We start from the raw sequence: 27,565 nt of genomic DNA on the forward strand, positions 1-27,565 counted from the left end.
TCATCCCATTCGAAAATGGATGCTCCACCGAGCATGCGTACGAGCCGCTTTTGAAGCCAGGCTTCGGGGATACCTTTCCCTCCCTCCCACCGAGCATGCGCACGGGGCGCTTTTGAAGCCGGGCTCTCTGACTCTCAAGCGGCCATACTTTGAGCTCGCTTCTTCTCGACACACGCCGGCAAGGGGCGGGATTTATAGAGATCAGCCTCGGCAACCGCGCGAGAGCATATACGCCAATGCGGGCAAACTCTCGCGAGAGGGCTTCCCGCCTCCTCCTTTTTCCTCTGGACGGAACAGGATCTTTCGAGATCTCCGGGTTTTTTTCTGCCCTTTCTCTCGCGCTCTCTCTCTCTCCACCCCTCCCTCCTCCCTCTGTCCCTTTCCCTCCCCCCTGCGCGTGGAGGCGACCGGCGTCGCGCGCCGCTGCCCATTTAAACGAGCTTTTTGAGTGGTCGCGGCTCAGTCGGCGAAGAGGCGGCGGGCGGGACGGTTGACTCTCCCTCGGCTCGCCTCTCTTCCTGAGGGCCCGGCTTCTTTGGCAACATGTCGGTGGTGGGCATCGACCTCGGCTTCCAGAGCTGCTATGTGGCAGTGGCCCGGGCGGGGGGCATTGAGACCATCGCCAATGAATACAGCGACCGCTGCACCCCGTGAGTCACCGGCGAAGGGAGGGGTCCTGGAGGGGAAGGAAAGGCCGCGCCTCGTTTAAATCGGGGCGAGGGAGGGGACTGCGCCAAAGAGAAGAAGCCGACCAGGCCCGACACGTGCCCAGAGGCATGGGCCTGAAAAGAGTGGGGAGTGCAGGCCTGGCCTATTGGCTTGAGTCACAGACATCGGCGCATTGGGATAAGTGCGGGTTGGCACCACTTTAATTATCATGGCTCACCGGTACGGAATCGTGGGAGTTGTAGTTCTAAAGGCCTTTGATATACTCTGCCAAAAAGAGGGCGGGCGCCTCACCAAACTGCAAGTCCCAGCACCCCATAGCGTTGAGCCTTAGCAGTTCAAACCAGAAGCTTCAGTTGAATTGGTTAAGGGGCTGGGACATTATTATTATTATTATTATTATTAAATTGTATATTTTTACCCCGCCCTTCTCACCCCGAGTTGGACACAGGGAGGCTTACAGACCGTGGCAAATTCAAAGCCACATTACATATACAACAATAAATATAACATCAATGTAAACAGGTAAAATATAAGTACAATAAAACAGCTTAAAAGCATACATTCAATCCCAACCGAAGTGGGCTGATGAAATGAAAACCAACCAAAGCGACAGGTAGCAGGCGAGGAGAGGCAACCCTGAGGACCCCCCCCCCCCCCGCACACACACACAAAATGCATTTTAGACTTTAGATGAGGTCTAAAAGGCCTAGAAGGCCACAGAGTTTGGGAAACAGTGGTGTAGAACAAGCATGGGCAAACCAGCACTCCAGGTGTTTTGGACTTCAACTCCCACCAATTCCTAACAGTCAGTAGGCTGGGTTGTTGTGAGTTTTCTGGACTGCCTGGCCATGTTTCAGAAGCATTCTATCCTGACATTTTGCCCACATCTATGGCAGGCATCCTCAGAGGTTGTGAGATCTGTTGGAAAACTAGACAAGTGGGGTTTATATATCTGTGGAAAGTCCAGGGTGGGAGAAAGAACTCTTGTCTGTTTGAGGCAAGTGTGAATGGTGCAACTGGCCAGCTTGATTAGCATTAAATGACCTTGCAGCCCCCCCTCCCCCCCTGGAGTAGTGGGTTAAAGCCTTGTGACTTGAAGGTTGGGCTGCTGATCTGCAAGCTGCCAGGTTCGAATCCCACCTGGGGAGAGCTCCCTCTATCGGCTCCAGCTCTACGCGGGGACATGAGAGAAGCCTCCCACAGGGATGGTAAAACATCAAAAAAACATCCGGGCATCTCCTGGGCAACATCCTTGCAGATGGCCAATTCTCTCACTCCAGAAGCGACTTGCAGTTTCTCAAGTCACTCCTGACACGAAAACAAAAACAAAACCTTGCAACTTCAAAGTCTGGCTGCTTCCTGCCTGGGGGGAATCCTTTGTTGGGAGGTGTTATCTGTCCCTGATTGTTTCCTGTCTGGAATTCCCCTATATTAAACAACTACCAGTGTTAAAACAAACTCTAAAATCAGGACAGTAAATAAAGAGCAGCATTCAGAAGTCAGAGGAAGAAGCACCCTGTGGCTCTCCCAAGTTGCCCAGTGGGAACCATGCTGGGACACACTCTGGACTCCAGAATACAGCTCCTGTATCAATCACTCTATACTATAAAATGAATGCAACTTGACACCACTTTAGCTGCTATAGAATTAGAAGAATTGTAGTTTTACAATGTCTTTAGCCTCCTCTGCCAAAGAGCTGTGATGTCTCAGCGAGCTACAACTCCCACGATCCCATAGCATTGAGCCATGGCAGTGAAAGTGGTTTTAATTCTGCAGTGTAGATGCACCCACACTGTCTCAGCATCAGAAAAACCTGTATTAGGGTAAGCCGGAAATGATTGAAGAAACACAACAACAACAGTAGCAGCCACCACCACTGGATGCATGTGATCTGATGGAGGGGAAGGAGAATTGTGTAGGGTCTGGCTTAAGAAACCTAGATGAGAGTCCCTGGTGCTGGAGGTAGGTAGAGTCCAGTGTCATGGAGAGTGCCATTTAAAAGCCTGCATTTAACAAAGCGATGCAGCAGAATCTTTCTTCAATTTTTGAAAGTTCACAGAAAAGACCACAAATAGCATTCCCATTTTTAAAATACAGGTTGCGCATCCCTAATCTGAACATACTTCAGAATTGTCCACATTGTTGCTGAGATAGGGAGAGATTTACTTTCAGATGGTTCAGTGTACATAGTTGCACATGCAAAATTGTTTTTAGAATTTGTGCCTAAAATTAATTTCAGGCTATGTGCATATTGTGTTTATTAAATATACACAAATATACTCCCCAAGATATCTTATGATGTACATATATACAACTGCAGGTATTCCAAAATCTGAAAGAGGCTGGGTGGCCATCTGTTGGAGGTGCTTTGTGATTTTCCTGTATAGAAGGGGTTTCACTAGATGGCCAATGTGGTCTCTTCCAACTCTGATTCTATGAAATCCAAAACACTTTAGGCCAAAATTTTAGATAAGGAATGCTCAATCTGCATCCACAAATTTGCTACAGTATAAAACTTTCATAAGGTGGAAACGGCTCTTTCTCTGAAGTAATACAAAATTTGAGGGGTGAGTTTAACAAGTTAGAACAACAAGGTGTCCTGAATTGGTTTGAGAAGCAACAACTATATAACTGGAAAAAGGACTGGTTAGGTAAAAATCCCAGATGTAGAGTGCTAAATAAATATGAAGAATGGCTAAGTAAACTTAAAAAGCAAGAAATATCAGGGAAAGGATTAATAGGGAAAGTATACAATGGATTAATAGGGGAAGAAATAGGGCTGAAGCTGTTAGAAAAGGTCTTGGAAGGAGACCTAGGGCCTCTGATGGACTTTGATTGGAAAAGTGTTTTAAAGTGGAGAGTGGTTAAGAATTTATCAATATGATTAAAAGAAAATGTATATAAAGTCATATGGAGATGGTATACCACACCGGTTAAACTACACCAGATGGATAGGAAGCAAAGTAACCTAACCTCTGTTGGAGATGTGGCATGCACAAAGGGACATATTTTCATCTATGGTGGGAATGCCTCCAGTTGAAGAGATTTTGGAACAACATATTTATAGAAATCAGTAACATTATAGGACAAACATCACTTCGGGTGCTAGGTCAGCATTATTAATGGATGCCACAAAGTTGAATTTAGAAATGGAAAAGAAAAAATTGGTGATTATCTTACTCACTGTGGCAAGACTTATAATTGCAAGGAATTGGAAGATAGTAACCAATCTTACACTGGAAGCATGGTATGGGGATTTATGGAATGTATCCTTAAATGATCAATGGAAATGAGGGTGTTCAGGGGGAAAACTAATAGATCTGATTTTGATTTATACTGGTTAGTTTTTATTAATATGTTCTAGAAAGTGAAAAAGGAAAACAATATAATCATGTTGGTCAGGAATTTTGGATATGACATTTTTAATGGTTGACTTATAAATCTTATGGTAAAGGAAATGATACTTGGTTGGGGGGCGGGGCGTTATGTGTTTGTAAATATTCATTGCTTTTGTGTTTTGTTATACTGAAAGTTGTTAATGTATGTAAATAAAAATTAATTATTTTTTTAAAAAATTCATAAACGCTGACTGCTTTATCAGATGCAGGGAGTCTTACTTTATACACTAATTTGGTATACAGGCATATATGCTTCTATTAACAAATGCTCTGATAAAGATGCTTCTTTTTACGAAGTCATTTTTATGCCACTCAGCCTCCCTCTTTAGTTTTTGTCTATTGTTGCTGGACATTTCTTTTCAACATTGGCATTGTGGGTGACATAAATTATCAGTATTGGGTTCAAGCAGTGTCAATAGTAAAAAAATCAGTGAAGATTAATCTGGGAAATAATGTGATTCTCCTGTAGCTGATCTTGTTATAGCTTTGTTTGACTGCCTGTAACAGGTAAGGTAAACAGCTGCCTGCAGAATCCTTTATTGAGGATGCTTGAACAGCAAAACTGAGATAAAAGGGCAAAACATATAAGCATGCCACATCAGACCTCCCCCCCCCCCCCCCATGTTAAAAATATAGATCTAGACATTTGGCCACCAAAATGGAAATCTTCCAAAAAAGAATTTAAAAAGTAGTCCTGAATTCATTTTGGAAGACGCTCTCAGGTAGCCTCTAGAACATTCCAAGTACAGTATATTTGTTTATTTTAGTAAAGGTGACCTGACCTGACCTGGCCCAATTCCTTCATTTCATATGTGCATATTGTTAGTTTTGGATCAAAAGTTTACTAAAGCATGTTGAATTGCTCTTCTTTTTTGTGAAGTAAGATCCTACCCCAATTATTTCCATGTTATTTCTGCCTCTGGTATCAGGTTTTTTTTTGTTAAAGAAGTAGTGCCCAGGAACACACTAGCTTTGTTAACTGTATATGGTCAACTCTGAGCGAATAGAGGATTGTAAACAGTGGGGTTGCAGGCAATGGGAATAGAAAAGTGCAAGTAGTGATATAAATTTATGGTTTAGGGTATTTAAGCCCACTCAGATTACAGTGTACCCAAAGTACTAGTTTTTCAGACTTCTAGTAGTTTCCAAGATAAATCCTAATAAGTATAGCAGTGTTATCCATTCTAGTACTTCCTGATCCAGGGAGGGGAGGGGAAGCAATAGTCCTTTTCTTTTGCACTTCAGCTCAGATAACACTATTGTTAGTGGATTAGGAGCTGTCTGACATGCCATTCCTTATTGAGAGTCCATGCCTAGTCTTCCATCATACTAAAAGGTGTACTAAGTACAGCTCTGTCTTAGGTCTGATGTTGTTCAACATCTGTACAATTCACTTAAATGAAGTTATTAATTCATCACATTTGCAGATGACAGCTAAGTAAGGGGGGTAGCAAACATCCTAGAAGACAGAAATAAGATGACCTTGACAAATTAGAAATCTTGGCCAAAACAAATTTCAGCAGAAGCCTGTGTTTATGCAGGGAAAAGTGTGTGGATGAATGGTAATTGGCTTGTCAGCCATATGTATATGAAAAGTCTAGGGTTTATAGTGGCTACATGCTGAACATGAGTGAGATGACAATGTGGTGCAGCAGTGGTAAAAAAGGGAGATGCTGGTGGAATACAAATAAAGTTCTATTATTTTGTTATTAGAGTTCTAGGTTGCACTTGCAGAAATTTAGTATTTGGATCAAGGGAAAGTATAATAGCATTCTTTTTCATCTCATTTCCTGATTCCTTTGTTTAATACAGTACTGCTCTCCATCAGTTTTGACAATTTTAAATGGAGAGTTATGTTTCTGATCTAGTCTGTTCTGCTCTTTGGCCAGGTTCCACCTGGAGTTCCATGTCTAGCTGTAGATAGCACAGTTTAAGAAATATATGCCTGGTGGTGACAACTATTTAGTAGTGGAACAGATTGTTTTAAAAGTTGTGCAGATATTCCCTCAATATAAATGTTTAAGTGGAGATTGAATGGTCATTTATCAAAAATTCTTTAGTTGTGAATTTTCTGCATTGGCAAAAGTTTAAACTAAGTTCCTTTCAACTTTACAGTTCTATGAAGGATTTAGCATGTCCCAAAGCAGCTGTATCCTTTTATTAGGAATCCACAGAGTTACTATATGTATTCTTGAACATACTTATGCCACTTATTTGTAGTACATGAATAGTTTGAAAAACAAAATCCATTTCTGCCATATCCTGTAGATTTCTACTGTTCCATTTGGAAGCAGTGCTTCTTTACCAGAAGACTAGCTAGAATTGTGTACTATCTTCCTTGTTGGCTTAGCAACTTCTCCTGGCTTGACCCCCCCACCAATTTTTTTAAAGGAAGTCATTTAGCTGTACTCTGATCAGTACAATTGACCTTGTTCTCCCCATGCAGCTGGTGCTCAATGAAGTAGATCAGAGATGTGTTATAAACATTGCAATACTAATGACTGTGAATACAAAACAAGTGCAGAGGAATACATTTAGGCAACTGTGCCATGTACATGATTGTCAATCACGGTTTTGACACTTTTGCTTGATTGTAACTTGCTCCCAATCTACTTTACTGAGCATCAGCTACATGGGGAGAAGTGGGCCATTCTCCCAGTGATCAAAGCATGGTTGAATGATGTCACCCTTACACTTGAGGAGGGCGGTGTGGTGTTTATACTGAGTAGAGCTTTATCATTGCTTCTTTCTATGTCCAGCTTCACAACCCTAGTTTATAATGGAGTGTATTTTATCACTTCAAATCTGTAGAGGAAGAAAACATTTGTTAGTGTCTTCTTCACCCACGCTTAACAGCAATACTACATTTTGCAATATTATATCTTATAAACAGCTCTAATAATCTCTTTCTCCAACCTATTTCTTAGTACCATTCCCTGGCACTTTATGTATCAGCATTATACTTTACATTGTCTAAGTGAATCACACAGGACACGCTTAGATTAAGGCTGTGTCATTTACTTATAGGTCTGTTTCTGTAACAACAACTAGCTCTGTCAAGAAACATGCACATTGCCTTCAACCAGTGCATCCCAAATTGGCAACGACAAAAATAAAAATAGATTTACAATTCCTCCACAGTATTTTGTTGCTATTTTAAATGTAATGTTGGAAATGTGTACTTTAACTTATGTCCGTTTACAAAAAACATGCTCCTCATTTCAGTAGTTTCTTGCAAGTCAATATTCCCAACATTTCAAGGTTAAATCCAATTTCAGTCACAAATCGAGTAATCACATTGAAATCAGTGAGGTATACTTTAGTGTTGACTAATAAGCCCAGGCCTTTTCAATGAGTCTAATCCAGTTCAGACTGAAATTGGATCTAACCTTCAGTTTTTCAGCACAGTCCTTACTGATATATAATTAAAAAATCCATTAGATTTATTAGAATAGCACTTATTCTGTGATTGGTGAATTTAGGTCTGCACTATTAAAATTCAGCTTTCTTTGTGCAAGAGGATCTTGTAGCACCTTTGAGGCCGACTTGCTAGCATGAATATTAGGATACCATGTTACTAAACATCTGTTTAGATTATTGGGCCAAGATTTTGCAAAAAAAACAAACACATAGCCATAACACTGTGGCTATGCTGCAGTACGGGATGGAGTTGGTGCATCTCTGCTGGCGGCTGGGAGGGAACTTGGTGTGACATCCTTCAGCATCCTGCTGTTCAGTGCTATACAACTCCCATCCTCAGTGCAGCTGCCTGGATTTTCAGGTGGGTCTGGGAAGACTTAGGATTGTGAAGTGGTGCTACAATCATAAATATGAATAGGAAATTATTATACGGTTGAAAACCGTTTCAACTAACAGGATGCTGGCCTTTGTATTCAAAATCGGGCAAGTTGGCATATGAAATTGGAGTCAAAACCAATTTGTGACTGTACCACTATGTCATAGCAGGATGGCTTAAGAGTCGTATAGGCTTGCGTTCAGCAATGTAGAAATGCAGCAGACGGGCAAAGGAGAAACTTTACCAACTTAGATCTTTTTTTAAACAGCATGAATGGTTGAAATTTGGTTTTCTTCTACAACCAGCATGGAAGTGCAGGCTACTAACTTCATAAGAAATAAGAAAGACAGGCAAAAAAGGAGAAAGAAATTGAATGCTAGTAAATTTTGTGAGCATATTTAGAAGGCTGGTTTACTCTCTGTCTAGAAGGAGCAGTTATTCACCCAGTTGATGCTTTTCAAGTATGACAGGGTTTTTCTGTTCGTACTAGTTAGTGAGCCAATATTAGCATTAGTACAGATTAGAAACCAGAATATAGATAGGGTAGTCTCTGTAGAGAACCAGTTCAACCTAGATCTCCTCTTCCTCTTTGCATACTACATCCAGGGTAATGAAGAAGCTTAACCCAGATCTCCTCTATCTTTATTACCCCGTTTATTCAAGCCTTTTAAAGCATACCTTGGATTTGCTTGGTTGGCTTATTCTTGCTGGTTATCTCCTCCCAACCCTCCTTTGAGCTCAGAACACTTCTTCCCTTGATCTTATATTTCTCCTAAGTTCATTTTCCTCCTTTTAATTTTTGTTTTTAATTAATTGTACTTGGGTTTAGCTGAGTTGTATGTAGGGGAACTATCATCCTGTTTTTGCCCCTATGTTTGTTGAGACCTCTGACGATACTGATCACTTTTCTCCACTTTATAAAGTTTGAAGGGATTCTGTGTTCAATTTTATGCAGGTTCCCTTTCTAGTTAGATATATTTCCTAATATTTCTCTGTGGTAATCACCAGCTTCTTACTTAAAATTCACAGTCAAGTTAGCTGTAGCTGTTCTTCCTTTTCAGAGCAAAATATATGTATGCCCATAGATTGCACAATTTTTATTAGTAATTCTTTCCTAGCTGAATCTCTAGCTTGTCTGTTAGGCTCTTTCAGTCTTCATTATTTTGTCTCTCACATCTCCTTAACAGAATTAACACATTGGTTTGGGACTGATCAGATTTTGTACGTGAACAGTATTTCTCCTTTTTATAATATTCAAATCTTTTCTCCTCAGATTTGAGGAGAAGGCTGTGAATGAGCACATATATTCAAGGATTTTGTACATCTTTGTTCATATTAAATGAGACTTGCATCTGTTAACAGAAATTAAACAAACTTAATATCTTCTTGGATAGTCAGAAGATCTTATAAATCATGTATGACTTGGATCCTAAGTTCTTTGCACTAGAGCTTTTCTGATTTCCTCTTCTTTTTGCGGCCTCCTACATACTATTAAAATCTTCTTTGGGAGGTTAGAGAACTTTTAGGAAGGGTGTTTATAAAATTCTCCACCTGTGCACAGACAAAACAACATCTAATTCATTAAGGCAATTATCTTCGAGAGTTCTTGGGAGAACGGGAGAAGTCCCAGCAGATTGGAGGAGGGCGAATGTGGTCCCTATCTTCAAGAAGGGAAAAAAGAACGACCCAAACAATTACCGTCCAGTCAGCCTCACATCAATACCAGGCAAAATTCTGGAAAAGATCATTAAGGAAGTGGTCTGCAAACACTTAGAAACAAATGCGGTCATTGCTAATAGTCAACACGAATTTACCAAAAACAAGTCATGCCAGACTAATCTGATCTCTTTTTTCGATAGAGTTACGAGTTGGGTTGATACAGGGAATGCTGTGGATGTAGCCTACCTGGATTTCAGTAAGGCCTTCGACAAAGTCCCCCACGACCTTCTGGCAAACAAACTAGTAAAATGTGGGCTAGACAAAACTATGGTTAGGTGGATCTGTAATTGGCTAAGCGAACAAACCCAAAGGGTGCTCACCAATGCGTCGTCTTCATCATGGAAAGAAGTGACAAGTGGAGTGCCGCAGGGCTCTGTCCTGGGCCCGGTTCTGTTCAACATCTTTATTAACGACTTAGACAAAGGGTTAGAAGGCACGATCATCAAGTTTGCAGACGACACAAAACTGGGAGGGATAGCTAACACTCCAGAAGACAGGAGCAGAATTCAAAACGATCTTGACAGACTAGAGAGATGGGCCAAAACTAACAAAATGAAGTTCAACAGGGACAAATGCAAGATACTTCACTTCGGCAGAAAAAATGGAAATCAAAGATACAGAATGGGGGACGCCTGGCTTGACAGCAGTGTGTGCGAAAAAGACCTTGGAGTCCTCGTGGACAACAAGTTAAACATGAGCCAACAATGTGATGCGGCTGCTAAGAAAGCCAACGGGATTCTGGCCTGCATCAATAGGGGAATAGCGTCTAGATCCAGGGAAGTTATGCTCCCCCTCTATTCTGCCTTGGTCAGACCACACCTGGAATACTGTGTCCAATTTTGGGCACCACAGTTGAAGGGAGATGTTGACAAGCTGGAAAGCGTCCAGAGGAGGGCGACTAAAATGATTAAGGGTCTGGAGAACAAGCCCTATGAGGAGCGGCTTAAAGAGCTGGGCATGTTTAGCCTGCAGAAGAGAAGACTGAGAGGAGACATGATAGCCATGTACAAATACGTGAAGGGAAGTCATAGGGAGGAGGGAGCAAGCTTATTTTCTGCTGCCCGGCAGACTAGGACACGGAACAATGGCTTCAAACTACAGGAAAGGAGATTCCACCTGAACATCAGGAAGAACTTCCTCACTGTGAGAGCTGTTCGACAGTGGAACTCTCTCCCCGGGGCCGTGGTGGAGGCTCCTTCTTTGGAGGCTTTTAAGCAGAGGCTGGATGGCCATCTGTCGGGGGTGCTTTGAATGCGATTTCCTGCTTCTTAGCAGGGGGTTGGACTGGATGGCCCATGTGGTCTCTTCCAACTCTACTATTCTATGATTCTATGATTCTAAGGCCATGAATAAATTTAATTATTAGCATTCATACATGTGATAGTGCAGGCAGTGTTGGTTGGTATGATGAAAATCGATGAGAAAGTTGTATTCATTAATCTTATCTATATTTAATTCTGAATCATAAGCTTGATCAGCCTAATACAATGTCGTGTCTCTCAGAAGCTAATGCCTTGTTGAGGGCAGTTTTACTTTACCACTATGACGTTACTAATATTAAATCAATTTTAGAGCTTTATTATTAAGGTGTACATTGCTCAAGCTTATTAATGCTTTGTTTTTATATTTGAATAAACTGTCATGTTACAACCTGTATCTTGAATCAAATATTTTCTTATTCTAGGTCATGTATAGCCTTTGGACCTAAGAATCGTTCAATTGGAGCTGCAGCAAAAAGTCAAGTAAGGATTTTGTTTATTCAAGAATGGTTTATATAACTGCAATATTGCTAAAAGAGGGGTTTTAAAACATAGACAGTTTGAATTAAAACATTTGTTTCATAACATAAACTTGTTAACCATTTCATGCAAAGGCCTAATTAATTTTTTAAAGACATACCTATGTTAGAGTGGAATATCGAAGGGATCTTGAAGCATCTTTTAAGAATGAGAGAAATATGTTGGTAGCATAAGCTTTTGTAGACTTAAGTCTCCTTCATAAAATGCATGGAGTGAAGTGCTTGGAAACAGACGTTTATGTGCAGGCTGTATATGTGAATAGTAGTAGAAATGCAAAGTTGGTGGGTATGATGATGGCAAGTTCAGTTTTCACTATGGATGTTGAGGGATAAAGACAGGAGGAAAGATGTTGCCTAAAGCTAAGGTGACTAGATAACCCATATGGCTTGTTAGAATTTAGTATAGTGCTGGCTGGGAACCAGAAATGAAATGTGATAAATTGGTCAGGAGTAACTTCATAAGGCTGGAATGTTAACTGGTGTTATAATATATGTAGTGTGCTGGGGAACCATAGTCTCTGTTCAACCCACTGCTGATAGTCTGGAATTTGTGGGCATATTCCAATTCACCTGTTTGTGCATACCAAGAGCTACCAATCTGGCTGTTTATTTCATACTTAGGGAACACCAATACAAAGGTATTGCACTTAAACGAATTAGAATGTAATATTCTTCCCCCAGGGAAGAAACCATTACATTAGATAACACATATCAAAACTCAGAAATCTGTTTTGATTTTTAAAATATTATGTTTATGGCATGAGTTTAACAAAAGTGGATTGATTCCCCATTGAGATAGTGTCATTGAGATATTTGCTTATCCAGAGCGAAATTCTGTGTTTCTTTACAAATGAAATACAATGAGTGGGATTCAAGCTTCAATAGAAGCTAACATTTACCACAATCTTTATTTTCATTTTGACCGTTTGTATTAGAACAAAAAAGCAAATAGAAACCATCTGTTCTGATCCCCTGGTTAAAGTTTTTAGGGTGTTTCCTTGACCTACCTGCCTATAATGCCTGTTGTTCTGACTTGCAAATGTTTTTGATTGTAGTTTCTGTACCACATGTTATTGAGTAATGTTAGGTGCTGGTTTTTCCTTGTGCAAAATTGTTCCCATTCTAGGCACCAAGGCTTAAAATATCAGAGACCTTTATGTTTAACAGCCAGTGCTTATAACAGCTATCTTATAAAGGATTGAGCTATAGCAAGTATTTTTTCCAGATCATTTTTATTTCAACTATATGAGGAATGGGGAGAGGTACAAGAATGTATATAGAACAGGGGCATTTTTAACATCTTACTGTTTCATCTTCCATTGTTGTCTAATACTCGCAGCTCCAGGGATTCTTGGTTGACACTGATTTTCTGGATCCGGCACAGTCTGGCTTCAGGCTGGGGCATGGTACCGAGACAGCCTTGGTCGCCTTAGTCGATGATCTTCGCCGGGAGCTGGACAGGGGGAGTGTGTCCCTGCTGGTTCTGCTGGACCTCTCAGCGGCCTTCGATACCGTCGATCACGGTATCCTTCTGGGACGCCTCGCGGGAATGGGACTTGGAGGTACTGTTCTGCAGTGGCTCCACTCATTCCTGGAGGGTCGGTCCCAGATGGTGTCATTGGGGGACACCTGCTCGGCCCCACAACCATTGACTTGTGGGGTCCCGCAGGGCTCTGTGTTGTCTCCCATGTTTAACATCTACATGAAGCCGCTGGGAGAGATTATCAGGATTTTCGGGGTCCGGTGTCATCTGTACGCAGATGATGTCCAGCTCTGCCACTCTTTCCCACCTGTCACTAAGGAGGCTGTTCAGGTCCTGAACCGGTGTTTGGCCGCTGTGTCGGACTGGATGAGGGCCAACAAATTGAAATTGAATCCAGACAAGACAGAGGTCCTCCTGGTTAGTCGGAAGGCCGAACAGGGTATAGGGTTACAGTCTGTGCTGGATGGGGTCACACTCCCCCTGAAGGCGCAGGTTCGCAGTCTGGGGGTGATCCTAGACTCATCGTTGAGCCTGGAGCCCCAGGTCTCAGCGGTGGCTAGGGGAGCCTTCGCACAGTTAAAACTTGTGCGCCACGCTCTCATTACATCCCGTTTAGACTACTGCAACGCACTCTACGTGGGGCTGCCTTTGAAGACTGTTCGGAACTTCAATTAGTCCAACGGGAGGCTGCCAGATTAATAACTGGAGCGGCGTACAAGGAGTGTACCACTCCAGCTCTACTGGCTGCCGATTAACTACCGAGCACAATTCAAGGTGCTGGCTTTAGCCTATAAAGCTCTAAACGGTTCCGGCCCAGCTTATCTGTCCAAACGTGTCTCCCGCTACGACCTCGAAGCTTAAGATCATCAGATGGGGCCCTGATCGCGGTCCCGTCAGCCTCACAAGTGCGGCTTGCGGGGACGAGAGACAGGGCCTTTTCAGTAGTGGCTCCCCGCCTATGGAACGCCCTACCCATTGAAGTCAGGCAGGCTCCCTTCCTCCTATCCTTCCGTAGGAAGGTTAAAACTTGGTTGTGGGGCCAGGCATTCAATTAAGAATCAGCAGCATTAATTACTATTATGTATGCTGGAACTCAATTGACAGACCCAGTCTTTTAAACTTGAACACGCCTATCTGTATTTTATAATGCGTTTTATGAATGTCTTATGTAAGTTAATTTTTTAACTGATTGATAGTGTATTGTACAGTTTTTATATGTTTGTTTTATTGTAAGCCGCCCTGAGTCCCCTGTTGGGTGAGAAGGGCGGGATATAAATATTGTAATAAATAAATAAATATAAATACTAAAAAGATTTCTATGATGTGAAAAAAGAAAAGAGGAAAAAAACATTTTTTTCTAATCTAAAGTCGAGAGATGGAAAAGCAGGTATAGAGTGTTTTGAAACAAAGGAGATAGAAAAACTGAGAAATGGAAAATAAGAAAGCCCCAGCTAATGCTTCCTACCCTGTCTCTGCTGGTCCTCATCATAATAAAAAATATATTCTTTTTGTCATAAAAACTTATCTCTGCTAGATTAACTTTCTGGTATCCCTTGATACCATTGGGGATCCTGTTATTCTTGTCAATTATTTCTCTATTTTTTCTTTTCTTGTTATTCCTACATCCCTGTGCTAATGATTTTCTCTTGATGCTATAGAAAACCCAATATTTTCATTTTCTTTTTTAAAAATGGTCAATAAAGGGATGCCATTCTTTTTTGAATTTGCAAGAATCTGGCAATTCTATAATCCTAGTCAATTTGCCAATCTCTAATTATTACAATATTAGATTTCTTCAAGTTTGGGAGGGTCTGGCGATTGTATAAACCTGATCAATTTGTCAATTTCTGCCAGTGCCATCATTTTTGTAATCCCTAAATCTTGAGTGGGAATTTCTTTTTTATTTGTTTGTTTCCAGTAATTGCAAATAATGAAAAGCTCTCCTCCTGTTTGGTGAATCGAGTCTATTTATATTTAAAGAAAGTATCCCCGTGGTTCTTGTTTTTGAAATAGTAGATGATCATCCAGTCCTTACTCATCATGTGGAATGGCCTGTTGTTGTAGTTGAACTTTTTCTTTATCTAGGATCTATTGAGGTTGCCATCTCCTCCTTCTCCTCTCAGGGCCCTTCCACACAGCCCTATATCCCAGAATATCAAGGCAGAAAATCCCACAATATCTGTTTTGAACTGAGTTAACTGAGTTATCCGAGTCCACACTCAGATAATGGGGGATTTTCTGCCTTGATATTCCTGGGATATAGGGCTGTGTGGAAGGGCCCTCAGATGTTCTTTTTCTCCTTTGTTGTCTAATCTTTCCTCAGGATCTCGGTCTTTTCCAAACTTCTCATAGAAATCCTGGGCCTTCATGACTGATGTTACCGAATACCTTTCTCCTTTATAAGATACTAGCTGTGCCCAGCCACGCGTTGCTGTGGCAAAGTGGTGGTGGTATTGGTTAAAAATTGTGTAATTTTTATTTGACGTTATTTGCATTTTTTTTATTAATTTTATTGTAAGTTATATTTTTATTTATTTATTATATTTTATTATTTTCTTGTATTATTTTTAGTTATTTTCTGTTGTTATAGTATTTTATTGTATCCATTTTTTAGTGTTTTTTATTATTTTTTATTGGGTTGCTAGGAGACCAAGTTGGAGGAGCTTAGCCTTCTAACTGGCAGCAATTGGATAAAAGCAATTATTCCTCTCTCTCTAATTAGGACTTTATTTTTCTTTTCTTTTTGTTGTATCAACCTAGAGGCGTGGATGATGGGTTGTGTTGTCAAATTTCGAGGTTGGGGGGCCTGTAGTTTTGTTGTTTTGTGGGTCGCCGTGATGCCATCACTCTTTTATATATATAGATTATCAGTCCTTCTGGGTTTTCCCATCTGAATCTGTAGCCTTTCTTTTTAAGTTTATCTGTCAAGAAGTTCCCTGCAATCCCAGTATTTCCTATTTCAATTGGATCTTTTTCTTTCTGAAAAAGTATTTCTGAACTCCATAGAGTTGATAAGCCCCCAGGAACGTCCCAGTGTTCAGCCAGCTTGCTGAGACACTTTTCACCCCTCCATTTCTTCACCTGAGGTCCAAGCAAGTATTGGAGTGTTCCTTTTAGCTACAGCTGTGAGTATGATAGCCAATCATCTATTCTTTTTCTTTATGCAGTAAAGATTTCATTTAGGTAGGCTAAATTGATTCTGACCTATAAGGCTGTGTAAAGTTCCTGAATGGTTAATGGTTGGGGTATAAATTGTAGGATAACATATTTTAAAGGCAATGTCTTTTATATGCTCATTCGATGTGGCTGTACATCTTGCTGTGTTGTGTACATACTTGAATATTCTAAAAACATCTACGTTTCATAATATGAAAAAACAAAATGCATGAATCGGGAAGAATAATTAAAGCCTGTTCTACACATGCTGTTTTGCTGTATGACAATGAACTCTCTTTTTTAGGTAATTTCTAATGCAAAGAATACAGTGCAAGGTTTTAAAAGATTTCATGGCCGGACATTTTCGGATCCCTTTATTCAAGACGAAAAAGCAAAACTTGCTTATGAACTTGTCCAGCTCCCATCACATTTAGTTGGCATCAAGGTGAGTGTTCTTGTATGTAAACAAATGGACATTTGCTTGCATTATAAAAATGCAATACAGTTTCTACAGTTTGACAGAGATAGAGTAGTGAAAGTGATGAAATAATGGGGAATGTAGTTTCCTCAACTTCAATGCAACATTTCTGGATTCAGCATGAACAATTTTTTTCAACTTTGTTCCCAATTTAGAAGAGGTCTTTTCTTTTCTTTTTTTCTCCTTTTCTTTTGTTGTTGTCATTGAGGCAAAAAGTATGTGCTCCCACCCTTATGTCATTTAAGAAAGGTGTGAAGACTTTCCTTTTTGAAGCAGGCTTTAACTGAAGCCCGTCACTTTATGGTCATTTGGGGAATTTCAGACTGATTTTAACTTTTATTGTTCAGAATATGGAAGTTGCTAAGGAGCATTCTTGGAACTTTTATTATCTATTTTTAGTTAATGGTTTTATGTTAAAGGTCAACCCAGGAGAAAGGCAACATAGAAATCTCTGAAATAAAAAAATGTCTCTCTCAGATGTAGTACAGTTGGCTCTCTACCCATGGTTCATTCACTGATCCAAGCATCAATGGCTTACAAATATTATCTTCCTAAAAAAATTCAAAGGGAAACCTTGATTTTATCATTTTATAAAGGGACAATATATTACTGCACCATTTTATATAATGGGACTTGAGCATCCACGGAATTGGTATCCATGGCAGGTGCTGGAACTAAGCCCCAGTGGATACCACGTGCCCGCTGTTTTTTTCATTTTAAGATTGCTTTTCTGATACTATTTTATGAAATGGAGGGAGAAACATTTATATACCCTTGGTTTCTAGCATTAGTTAAAGTATTGCTTTGGGTATTGCAGATTACAGCTTTAAAATATGTATGTTTATTCTGCATTTTTGCTAAGGTGATGTATATGGAAGAAGAAAGAAGTTTCACAATTGAGCAGATGACAGGAATGCTCCTCAGTAAGCTAAAAGAAACAGCAGAAAATACACTTAAGAAGCCCATGGTTGATTGTGTTGTATCTGTAAGTAAACAATTATAATGTTCATATAAATTCTGTTAAGGTTTGTGGGTCGCACTTTTTTGATGAATGGGGTCATTAGTAATATGAAACAGGGCCACCTTTGCTGGCTACTGTTTACCACACAATTGTGTAGTAGTAGGTAAAGGAACAGTGAGGAATAGATACTCTGTAGATAGTAACAGAGACAGTTAAATATATATTAGAGCTCTTGGGGAAGCTAAAAGAATTAGAAACATATTTATAGCGTGTGTCAACACAATTGTCTCCAAGTTGTCTGACATCATTATTAAAAAAGGAGAAAAAGACGGAGTGGCCCCCGGCACTCCAAAGTGATAAAATGCACAAGAGAAGGGAGTGGAGCAAAATTGATATACAGTCAATCCTCCGTATCCATGGATTCCGCATCCACAGATTCCACCATTCATGATTTTGCCATTTTAAATAAGGGACACCATTTTACTGCACCATTGTATCTAATGGAACTTGAGGATCCATGTATTTTGCTATCCATTAGTGAGTCCTAGAACCAAGTCCTATTATATAGTGAGGACTCACTGTATTGTATTTGTGTCCCCTTAAACTTAGTCATGAGAACGTAATGCTGTTGCACTGGGTTAGGATCTGAGATTTCACATTTCACTAAAGATGAGAGTTCAGCCAGTCTCTGGTAACCATTATGACCTCAAAGTTTCCCTGTGGACTGATGTGGAACATCCTGAATGTGAATTGGTCTTCCCGTTTCTTCATAGACAGGAATGCAGAAGCTATTTGAGAGGGAGTGAAATCTTTCTCTTAAGGCCAATCTTAGTTCTTGCCTTCTCTCCATTTGCAAACATTTATCATCACTCTGCTCCTATTGCCAGCTACATGGTTAGCTGATTCAGAGCTCTCTCCTTCACCTCTGCACTCTTCTCCTTCACCTGTCTCCTGGCATGATGCAAAAGCCTTCACAAATCAGTGAGGGAAGCCCTGGCCATGCTGGGAATGACCCTTCTGAGAATCCCTTTCCCCAACCTAATCAACCAGCTGGGTCATCCAGAGGATGCAGGAAGCCAAAGAAGTCTTGAAGCTGCGAGGTGAAGGAGAACCCCTCTGTGCTAGGAGGCAAAACATGCAGTGCTATTGTTGGTGGAGGCTGTGAGTAGCATATGCACAATATGAGCACAGAACACCACCCCAGATTTCATATCCTGGTTGAGAAATTTGGTATCTTATGAGGCCACAGCATACCCCTAGTAAAGTCATCTAGTAAAGAGGAACAACCCAGTGAACTCAGCCAGTAAAGAGGAACACCTGGCAGTAACCAGCAACAGGTACCTTTCCGCAGGGCCAGGTAGGGGTTTAGCTCACCTCCTGGTATTCCAAAGCTCTTCTGCCACCATAACCACCACCTTCTACCTCCCTGTAAGCCAGGACTCAGCGTGTGCATGCCCAGCGGGCTGGGCAAAGGGAGTCTCATCCAACTGCACTTCCACCATGTGAGAGAGCTTAGAGAATTCTCCTACTCCCTTTGATGCACAAACCAGTGTGAAGGGAATAGCTGCATCATTCCTATATAACCTGAACTCTGGATTTTGAGGACAGGGAGCCTAGTAATGATGCTTCTACCACAAAAGGCACAGAAGGGAAGCATTCATAGTTCCAGAGACCTATGACTAAAATCAATCCATGCATGGGGACTACAGGGAGAAGCATTTGTACAATCCCTAATCTGACTCTGAAGAGAGTGAACTGTCCTTTGAGAAAGATCAGGAGAGTCCCCCAGTGCCTGCATCTGTTAGACTCTTCTGTCTGGAGGACTAATGTCTTGATAAAGAAAGCTGCTTAGATTTTGGGGATTTGCTTGCCCAGACTTCCGATTGCCTCTGTGTAGCAGGAAATGGCTACCTAAAGCACAGACATCCCTTTTCCTGTTGAATTCAGGCCATTAGTAAAAGTAGCGTGGAGCAAACCTGCAGCCAGTAGGCCTAATCCTTTATATGCTAAGACAGGCAATACACTACTCAGTAATATGATGACCTATTATACCCCATTAGTCAATGAGCCCTTGGTCTATGCAAGAATGAAGAGGACTCTTCGAAAGTAACTGAGAATAGAAAGGAGGATGCAGCCCTCAAGAAGACCCATGAAGTCGTTTTGTTAGTACTCATGATTTCTGCTTCTGTCTCCATTGTGATCAGGGCAGTGTTTATGTGAACAGAGGAACTGATCAAGAGCTTTCAGCCAGGTCTAGTCAAGATCAGATGGGATATCAACAAGCTGCTGAAAGTGTCTTGAGTTCACTGCTGATCAGAGCCTCAATGTAATGTAGTTCAGCGCCAAGAGATAGTCTGCTGTTGTTGAAGTGAGGCATCAGGTTTGGCTAAAATTGGAGTGTGGAGGTCAGAGCTAAGCATAGTACTTTTGGCTCATAGTTGGAAAACAAACTTTTTAGTGAATCGCTGGGCCCAGTGCTGGTGGACACTAAAGATAAAAGAAAGTCTTTCTACATGGGAGGAAGAAAGGGGAGACAGCTCAGATGCTGCCAGTCTTTCTTTCATTCATCCATAGGCAAATTTTCCTCCACTTCACAATCTCTGCAAGTTCCAAAGACTTCAGAAGATGCAAGGAGCACTCTAGGGAGCAGAGACTACAGACAATACAGGAAAAGGTAGACAGATTCCCAAAAAGGTGGCACTTCAGGGTGAAGATACTGGAGAGCATTCTTCAGGCAATATAGCCAGATGATTTCCTAACTTCCCTTGATCTGACAGAGGCATATTTGCATATCTATATATGCATCAAACAGCAGGTTTTTCTACTTTGCCTATGCCGGAAGGCATTTTCAGTACAGGGCTCTGCTGTTTGAACTAACCTCATCATCCAGTTGGTGGCAACATGGAGAAGAGATATACCCACATTTATACCTTGAGTGAACCTGCTAGTATACTCAACACCTCTCCATCAGGACAAGGAAGATATCCAGTGGACTCACCCTGTTTTTCTACTAAATTGTAAGAAAAGCCACTTCCTTCCTCCCCAAGAGAGCCAACATTTGGGACTTCTAACCAGCACAAGATCAGGCTCAGTGAGCCTCCCACCCAAAATGATTCAAAGAAACAATAAAGCTATTATGCAGACCAATCAAATGTACCTCTTCATACTGACAACCTCAGGGCATCATGGTTAAAACAACACAGACTGTCTTCCATGTGTGTGATTTTGTGCCAGTTCTTCCTCCCTCTGCCTTGAATAATCACTTCAAAATCCAGGTTCTACAACAAGTTTAGAGGTTCCCAAACCAATTGACTTTGCCAGTGGTTACCAGGGGAAAATACTTCTGGGGGACAATAAAAGGGCACATCATAAGAGACACTATTCTCTAGGGAGCCCACTTTGGGCTTCACTTGACAAAGGAGACCTGGGTGAAACACAACAGTAAACTGTCTGGAGCTCAGAGCTATCAGGTTGGCTCATAGCATTTGAGCCATGGATAAGAGGCAGGGCAGCTCTCATAAGAACAGACTCAATCGTAGCCAAGCCCCAAATCAACCACAAAGGGGGGAGGGATGACGACCAGATGTTGCCTTCTTATGGAAGAGGCATGGAAGAGTGTACTCTCTTGTTGGAGTAGACAGAAACCCATCTCCTGTCCATCAGTCCAGAACATGTTCCATGAGTCCTCGGTTGCAAAGTGCTCAATCGCACCAACCTGGATCAATTAAGAGTAGAACCTTCGTTCAGAGGACTTGTTTGCATCATCAGTCAAAGGTAAGGCAATAGACTTCCTAGCTCAGTCTACTCAGTGGAAGAAAGATAATGCCTTCGACGTTATGGCAGTTGCGTTTTCAAAGGATTCTAAGCAGAAATGAGAGGTTGGAGGGAGGCCAGCTTCCAGCCATTCAGAGAAGGCTACAGATTCCCACAAGCAGGCCACAAATATTGCAAGGAAAATAGAAAAGCACCACTGAAGTGCTAATGCCTATAGAAACAAACAAATAAATGTGAGCCGTTTACATCCAAGCTTAGCAACTGGAGCACAGAAGAGGTTCCCGAGTACAAAATTTCCATATGCCTAGCCTCAGATGTAGGTGCATGAATCCCAGTATGCGGTGGCAGTGGAGTCTCATATGATCAATCTAATTCAGGCTTTTTCTGTAGTCAAAGGCATAAAATAAGAATTAATTAGTACAGATAGATTCAAAAGTGCAACACTATTTCAAAGTAGTCCTGTGAAACTGCAATGGATTTACTTTAAGGAAACCACTGAATCAGACTAACGAAGCAACAATGAAGTTGAGCAATGAGAGAATACATTCAATGAATTTACAACATATTTTAAGTGGAGAAACATTAGAAGAGCAAAGAAATCCTTAGTCAGAAGGAAGTGTTCCAGATGCAGGCTTGGAGAAATCAAGCAAATATGTTGAGAAAACAAAGCAAATATCACAGGAATAATACAATTAATATAAATAATTCAAATAGAATGAATGCCTTTATCAGATAGAGTTAGCAAGCCCAATAGAAGGGGAGCTGACAGGTGAGGAAGAAGATTCTGATGGAGGATAGGAATTTTTTGGATGAAGAGTGTGTAATGGAACCAAGTAAATCTGGATTATTTGAGGTTGATAGGTTTAAAGGCCCACTTACCAAAGTATTAATCACTTTAGGTCTGTAAATTCCCAACCTAAAGTGAGTACTGAAGCATCAGTATTGAAGGGGATGATATTGAAGTTCTTGGAGATTCTTATGTCAGACTTGTTCACTGAAGCCCCTTCTACATTGCTCCTATATCCCAAGATCTGATCCCAGATTATCTGTTTATCCCTGATTATCTGACAGTGGAGACTCATATAATCCAGTTTAAAGCAGATAATCTGGGATCAAATCCTGGAGTATATGGCAGTGTAGAAGGGGCCTGAGTAAATTGGATCAGAATGGGAGTCAGTACTCAATTGTTAGGTTAATTCAAAATGTATACACTTTTGATAAGAAATCTTTCTTTTAGCTTTAATTTCTTGTGCAATAATCCAATGTGAAGATGATGAATTACTGAAGTATGTGGATAAAAAGAAAATTGATTCACATGAAGCTTTGGAACTGCCTCTTGGAACATCCATGGCAAGTTCAATATTTGCCATGGCAATTATATTATGGGTTCAGAAGATTCCAGATTCAAAGGATGTAAGTGCATGGTCAGCACAAAGAACTTTATGTAAGTTAGAACAGGTTCTGCAGTACGTGGTTGATGTGGAATATGATGCCACAGCCTTTGTAGCACAGGCAATTCCTGCTAGTACAATTGGTTGTAAGTCTATGGTTGAATCATTGGGAGGCTATCCAAAACCCAAGAGCAAACTTGGTAAACATTCCCTTCAAGGAAAAGCTAATATTTAGATAAACAAGTTTTGGAGAAGTTTTTGTGGAAGGCATAGACAAGTATCAGATGTGTCCCACATCACAAAAAAAGGAAGTTAGGAGACTACTCTTTTAACAAAGAAAGAGACTTTCAAAGGCACAGGGATTTCAGAAGTTATAAAAAGCAATGTAAAATACATTCCAATTTATTAACAGAAGCAGTAACAGCCAAGGAGAGGTACAGGCACTCCAATAGCGGAAGCAGGCAGCAGTGAGAGATTTGCCAATGGAGGGAGGTTTACTTCACTATGGCCATCTTTGGGCAGCTATAACTACATACAAATGGGTTCTTTGCGTATTTCAGGAAAGTTACACAGTAGTTTTCTAAAGAAGATTGGAAGGAGAGTATCTTCTATCTGGCCCTCAAACTCCAATTTTAGTCAAACCTGGTGCCTCACTTCAACAACAGTGGGCTATCCCTTGGTGATGGACTGGATGACATTGAGGCTGGTGCCGAAAAACGATATCAAGAAAGAGATATTCAAAATGAGATTCAATATTAAATTCAACTTGAGACAATAAACAAGTCCTATCCAATCCAAATTTCAAGGAATTTACTCAATTTTCTTCTGTCCTGAAGCACAGACCAGTTTTGGACAATAAAAGATGCAATAAAAAGATGTTCAAGAGGGAAGCAATGTGCAAACCATAGTGCAGAACTTGGGACTAGTTTGCACGTTCCTGTGCACTACAGTTGTACAATACATGGTTCAACTAAAATGGCAGTCATTAAGGTTGATACTTTCCATGACCATTTCTACCTATCGCTATACTAAATGGGAGGAAGGTCTATCAGTTTCTAGCTTCAAACTTGTATCTGAGTGGCTTTTAATGCACACATCTTGCAAGGCTGTGAATCAAAGCTGAAGGATGGAGAGAAAAGAGCAATAGACAAAATGATTTAGATTTTTGGTCGCCCTCCTTGGTTCTTTAGCCTTAAGATGATAGTCAGCAATAGGTATTAACCTTATTTGACTAGCTTTTTCCTATAACTTTGTCTGTTTTTTAGGTTCCTTGTTTTTATACAGATACAGAACGGAGATCTGTGATGGATGCTACACAGATTGCTGGACTCAACTGCTTGCGGTTAATCAATGAAACTACTGCAGGTACTAGCTACATGGAAAGAATGAAGGATATGATTTCTTTCCATAAGCCATTCATCATTCAGGTTCTTAAGTGTTTTGTCAACTGGAATGTCTGGGGGCTGTCAATAAAGACTGGTCAGTAGTGAGTGCACAGTGACTGTGCTTTGCTAAACCAGTAATATGGATGCCCCAGGAACATACAGTTTTTTAAAACATGTCTCTTGATAGATAGCTTTACTGTCAAGGTCTGAAAAAAGAAGAACCCTTCCTACTCTGTAGCTTAATTTGAACTGAGTAAAGCAAGTAGCAGCAACAATACCTGTCTGACATGAATTGTGAAGATTTTCAAAAGTGCAAGGTGGCCTTAAATTATATGTATTCCATTACCTGATAAAATATTTAATAAGGTTGCATCGCATTTAGTGTTCAATGACTTGCATTTTTACTAAGTCGCCATGTGCAGTTCTGTTGAATGGTTGCAATTAAATAAGCTTTTTTTCTAAATTGTATGCTTAGCTGAATAAGAAATCTGGTTTTACTTACAGTTAATTGAACTTTCTCTTTAGTTGCTCTGGCATATGGAATTTATAAACAAGACCTACCTGCATTGGAAGAGAAACCACGAAATGTGGTGTTTGTTGACATAGGGCATTCAGCGTATCAAGTTTCAGTATGTGCATTCAACAAGGGAAAGTTGAAGGCAAGTGTTATGCTGCATGCTTATTTTAAATAATAGTTTAATTCTAATTTAATATTTACTATTTGTATGTTTTTGTAATGATTGTAATGTGTAAACTGCGTTCAGACCCTATCTTGGTTGTGGGAGGACAGTGATGATTATGATAAATCATAGCAGATATTCTACTTCCCCATTTTTTGGAGTATGTTTCTCTATATATCTGTAGACAGATACAACTTTGTTGTATCTTGATTACAATTTTCTGTTCATGGAACCCTTCATGGCTGAATAGACTTTCAAAAAGTGCATTCAGTTATCACTTGTAGAAGTTCCCAATAGAGGCAGTTTCCAAAAAATGGAAAGTCTGGAGGTAGCAGGATTGCTAACGTGATGTAATGATTTGAGCATTGCACAATGACTCTAGAGATAAGGGTTTGAATCCTGATTCAGTCTGGGGAAACCCACTGATGACCTTGAGCATGTCACATTCTCTACTTCAGAGGAAGGCAAAGGCAAACCTCTGAACAATTTTTGCCAGGGTCACCCCATGATAGGATTGTGTTAGGGTCATCATAAGTCAGAAATGACTTGAAGGAGGAAACAACTAGAGATAGTGGGGTGGGATCAGGACTCGAAAAAAAGCTTGGTGCGAGGCTATGCTTAGTTCATCCCTACTATATATCATTACCATAGATTAAGCCAATCTGGTTTATCTTCAGTAATGTTGCCCAAGGTGGTATATAACGTTGTTTTTAAAAGAGCAGCATTTTTTAAAGAGCAATATTTGAACTAAGAAAGGAAGCCCAACTGCTGAAAAATAAATAATGCTTCATTCTTATGTAGTATTGTTATACTCAAATTTGTTGAAAAAGAAATACACTTGTATTGAAAACTGAAACTAATTTGAAATACTAGCTGATGTTATGTACAACTCCCATCACTTATTTTAGTGAAATAACCTAAACTTGACCTTTTGAAAGACAACAACTCTTTGAAATGATGGCTACTATACTACCAGTGTGAATGCTAATTTAGTAGTTATGTTAAGACTCTGGAACTAGATTTATAGGCCCCTTTGACTGCCAACATGACATCAGTAGCTGAGACTATGCCCATGATTTTCAGGGTGTAGCTAGTTCCCCTAACATTGCTAGAACGCTGGCTGAAGCTTCCTTCAGTACATGGCCAAAGTGTTGTCTTTGCTTTCTCCCTTACCATCACCACTTGAAGTCATGCCTGCTCAATGTTCTGGCTGAGTAAAGCTCAGTTATCTTGTCTTCCATGTTGACGGAGGTAAGGAAAGAACAAAATAAGTTCTTTCAAAGTCATGCTATTTCCCCTTCTAATGGGGCAAAGTGAATACCTCTGGATACCAGTTTTCCTCTCTTAAGTTTAGCAGAATTCAGTTTGCATTCTTCAGGTAGCAGTTTTATTTGAAGATGCAGTATTTTTATTGAAATGTGTAAAGATTTTATGGACAAAAGTTCTGATAATTGGCATCCAGACCCTTGATTACCACACTGGATTAAATAACTGCAGTTTGGGTTATAGTGTTTTAAAAATCCTATGAAGAAGCCTAATTAAAAGAGATGCTTTCTTACTTCTTTTGTAAAGGTTCTTGCAACAGCATTTGATACAGTACTTGGTGGCAGGAAGTTTGATGAAGTCCTAGTAAATTATTTCTGTGAAGAATTTGGCAAGAAATATAAACTAGACATAAAATCCAAAATTCGTGCAATGTTGAGATTATCTCAGGAATGTGAGAAACTGAAGAAATTGATGAGTGCAAATGCCTCTGATTTGCCAATGAACATAGAATGCTTCATGAATGATATTGATGTCTCTGGCACTATGAACAGGTATCTTATTTGCATTTATAATTGTTTAATCTCTGCATATAAAATGTATAATTTCTGTTATTTGTACTTTCTATTCTTAATACAGTGAGCACTTTGCCTTGTTTGCATCTTTAATGGATATTTATTTATTATTATTTATTTAAAACATTTATATTCCACCCTTCTCACCCTGAAGGGGACTTAGGGTGGAGCACAACATATATACGACAAACATTCAATGCCAGAACGTTAAATAAATTATAAATATACATAAACACTAAAAATAATAAAAACAGTTATCTCCACTTTAAAGTCAGTTGTTTAAAAACTATCTCAAATCAGCCATACCGAATCCGGTCAGTAGAGTGAAGTTTCCTATTGTTGCCTTACTGCACTGTCCCAAAGGCTTGTTCCCACAGCCACGTTTTTACCATCTTTATGAAGGACAGGAGGGAGGGGGCTGGTCTACTCTTACCAGTGAGGTAGTTCCATAGCCGAGGGGCAATCACTGAGAAGGCCCTCTCTCTTGTCCCGCCAATCATGCCTATGATGTTGGCGGGACCAATATCAGGGCCTCCCCAGAAGAGCTTAATTCAATGGATACTATTGAAAATGCAACTCTCAGTCAAGGACTTGAAAGGTAAATGGACAGGGTAGAAAATCTGGCTCTTTGTTGGGGTCTCTATGGGTTTTTTTCATTTTCTTAATCACTTTATGTTAGTAAAGACTAGCTTGAGGGTATCACCTGGATTCTTTCAATCAATAAAATTGCCTCCAAATTATGAATTTTAGGCAGTGTTTACTGGAAACTGTTTATTTTCATGATGGGTGAAAATCTAAGATTTCTATGATAATTGCTGTGACAATTAGCCTGCATGTTTCAAACGTTAAGGCTGAAGCCTGAATCCATGTGAAGTGATTGTAGTAATCTAGGAACAGTGAAAACTTCCTGATAAGAAAAATACAAATTGATTATCAGACTCTGCTTACTGTAATGCCATTATACATCTTTTGAGGAAGAGTGACAAATGACCTTAAGCATTTTTTGGTATGAAGTAGTATAAGCCAGTTGTGCAACACA

General features: G+C 40.3%; 1 protein-coding gene across 2 annotated transcripts in view; it reads left to right on the forward strand.

Annotated features, from left to right (window-relative positions):
- The first annotated feature begins 269 nt into the window (after window positions 1–269).
- The window catches only part of hspa4 (heat shock protein family A (Hsp70) member 4), a 41,117-nt gene continuing 13,821 nt past the window's right edge, over window positions 270–27,565 (forward strand). Inside the window, exons 1-7 of one of the 2 annotated variants that reach the window (XM_062970393.1) lie at window positions 270–650; window positions 11,267–11,324; window positions 16,324–16,464; window positions 17,360–17,482; window positions 23,889–23,988; window positions 24,534–24,667; window positions 26,261–26,505. In XM_062970393.1, the coding sequence (XP_062826463.1) occupies window positions 544–650; window positions 11,267–11,324; window positions 16,324–16,464; window positions 17,360–17,482; window positions 23,889–23,988; window positions 24,534–24,667; window positions 26,261–26,505 (908 nt within the window). In that variant the 5' untranslated portion in view covers window positions 270–543. The remainder of the gene's footprint in view (window positions 651–11,266; window positions 11,325–16,323; window positions 16,465–17,359; window positions 17,483–23,888; window positions 23,989–24,533; window positions 24,668–26,260; window positions 26,506–27,565) is intronic. The other variant, XM_003217382.4, reaches the window with a different exon arrangement.

The sequence above is a fragment of the Anolis carolinensis genome, chromosome 2 (genome assembly GCF_035594765.1).
Source record: "Anolis carolinensis isolate JA03-04 chromosome 2, rAnoCar3.1.pri, whole genome shotgun sequence".
NCBI lineage: Eukaryota > Metazoa > Chordata > Lepidosauria > Squamata > Dactyloidae > Anolis > Anolis carolinensis.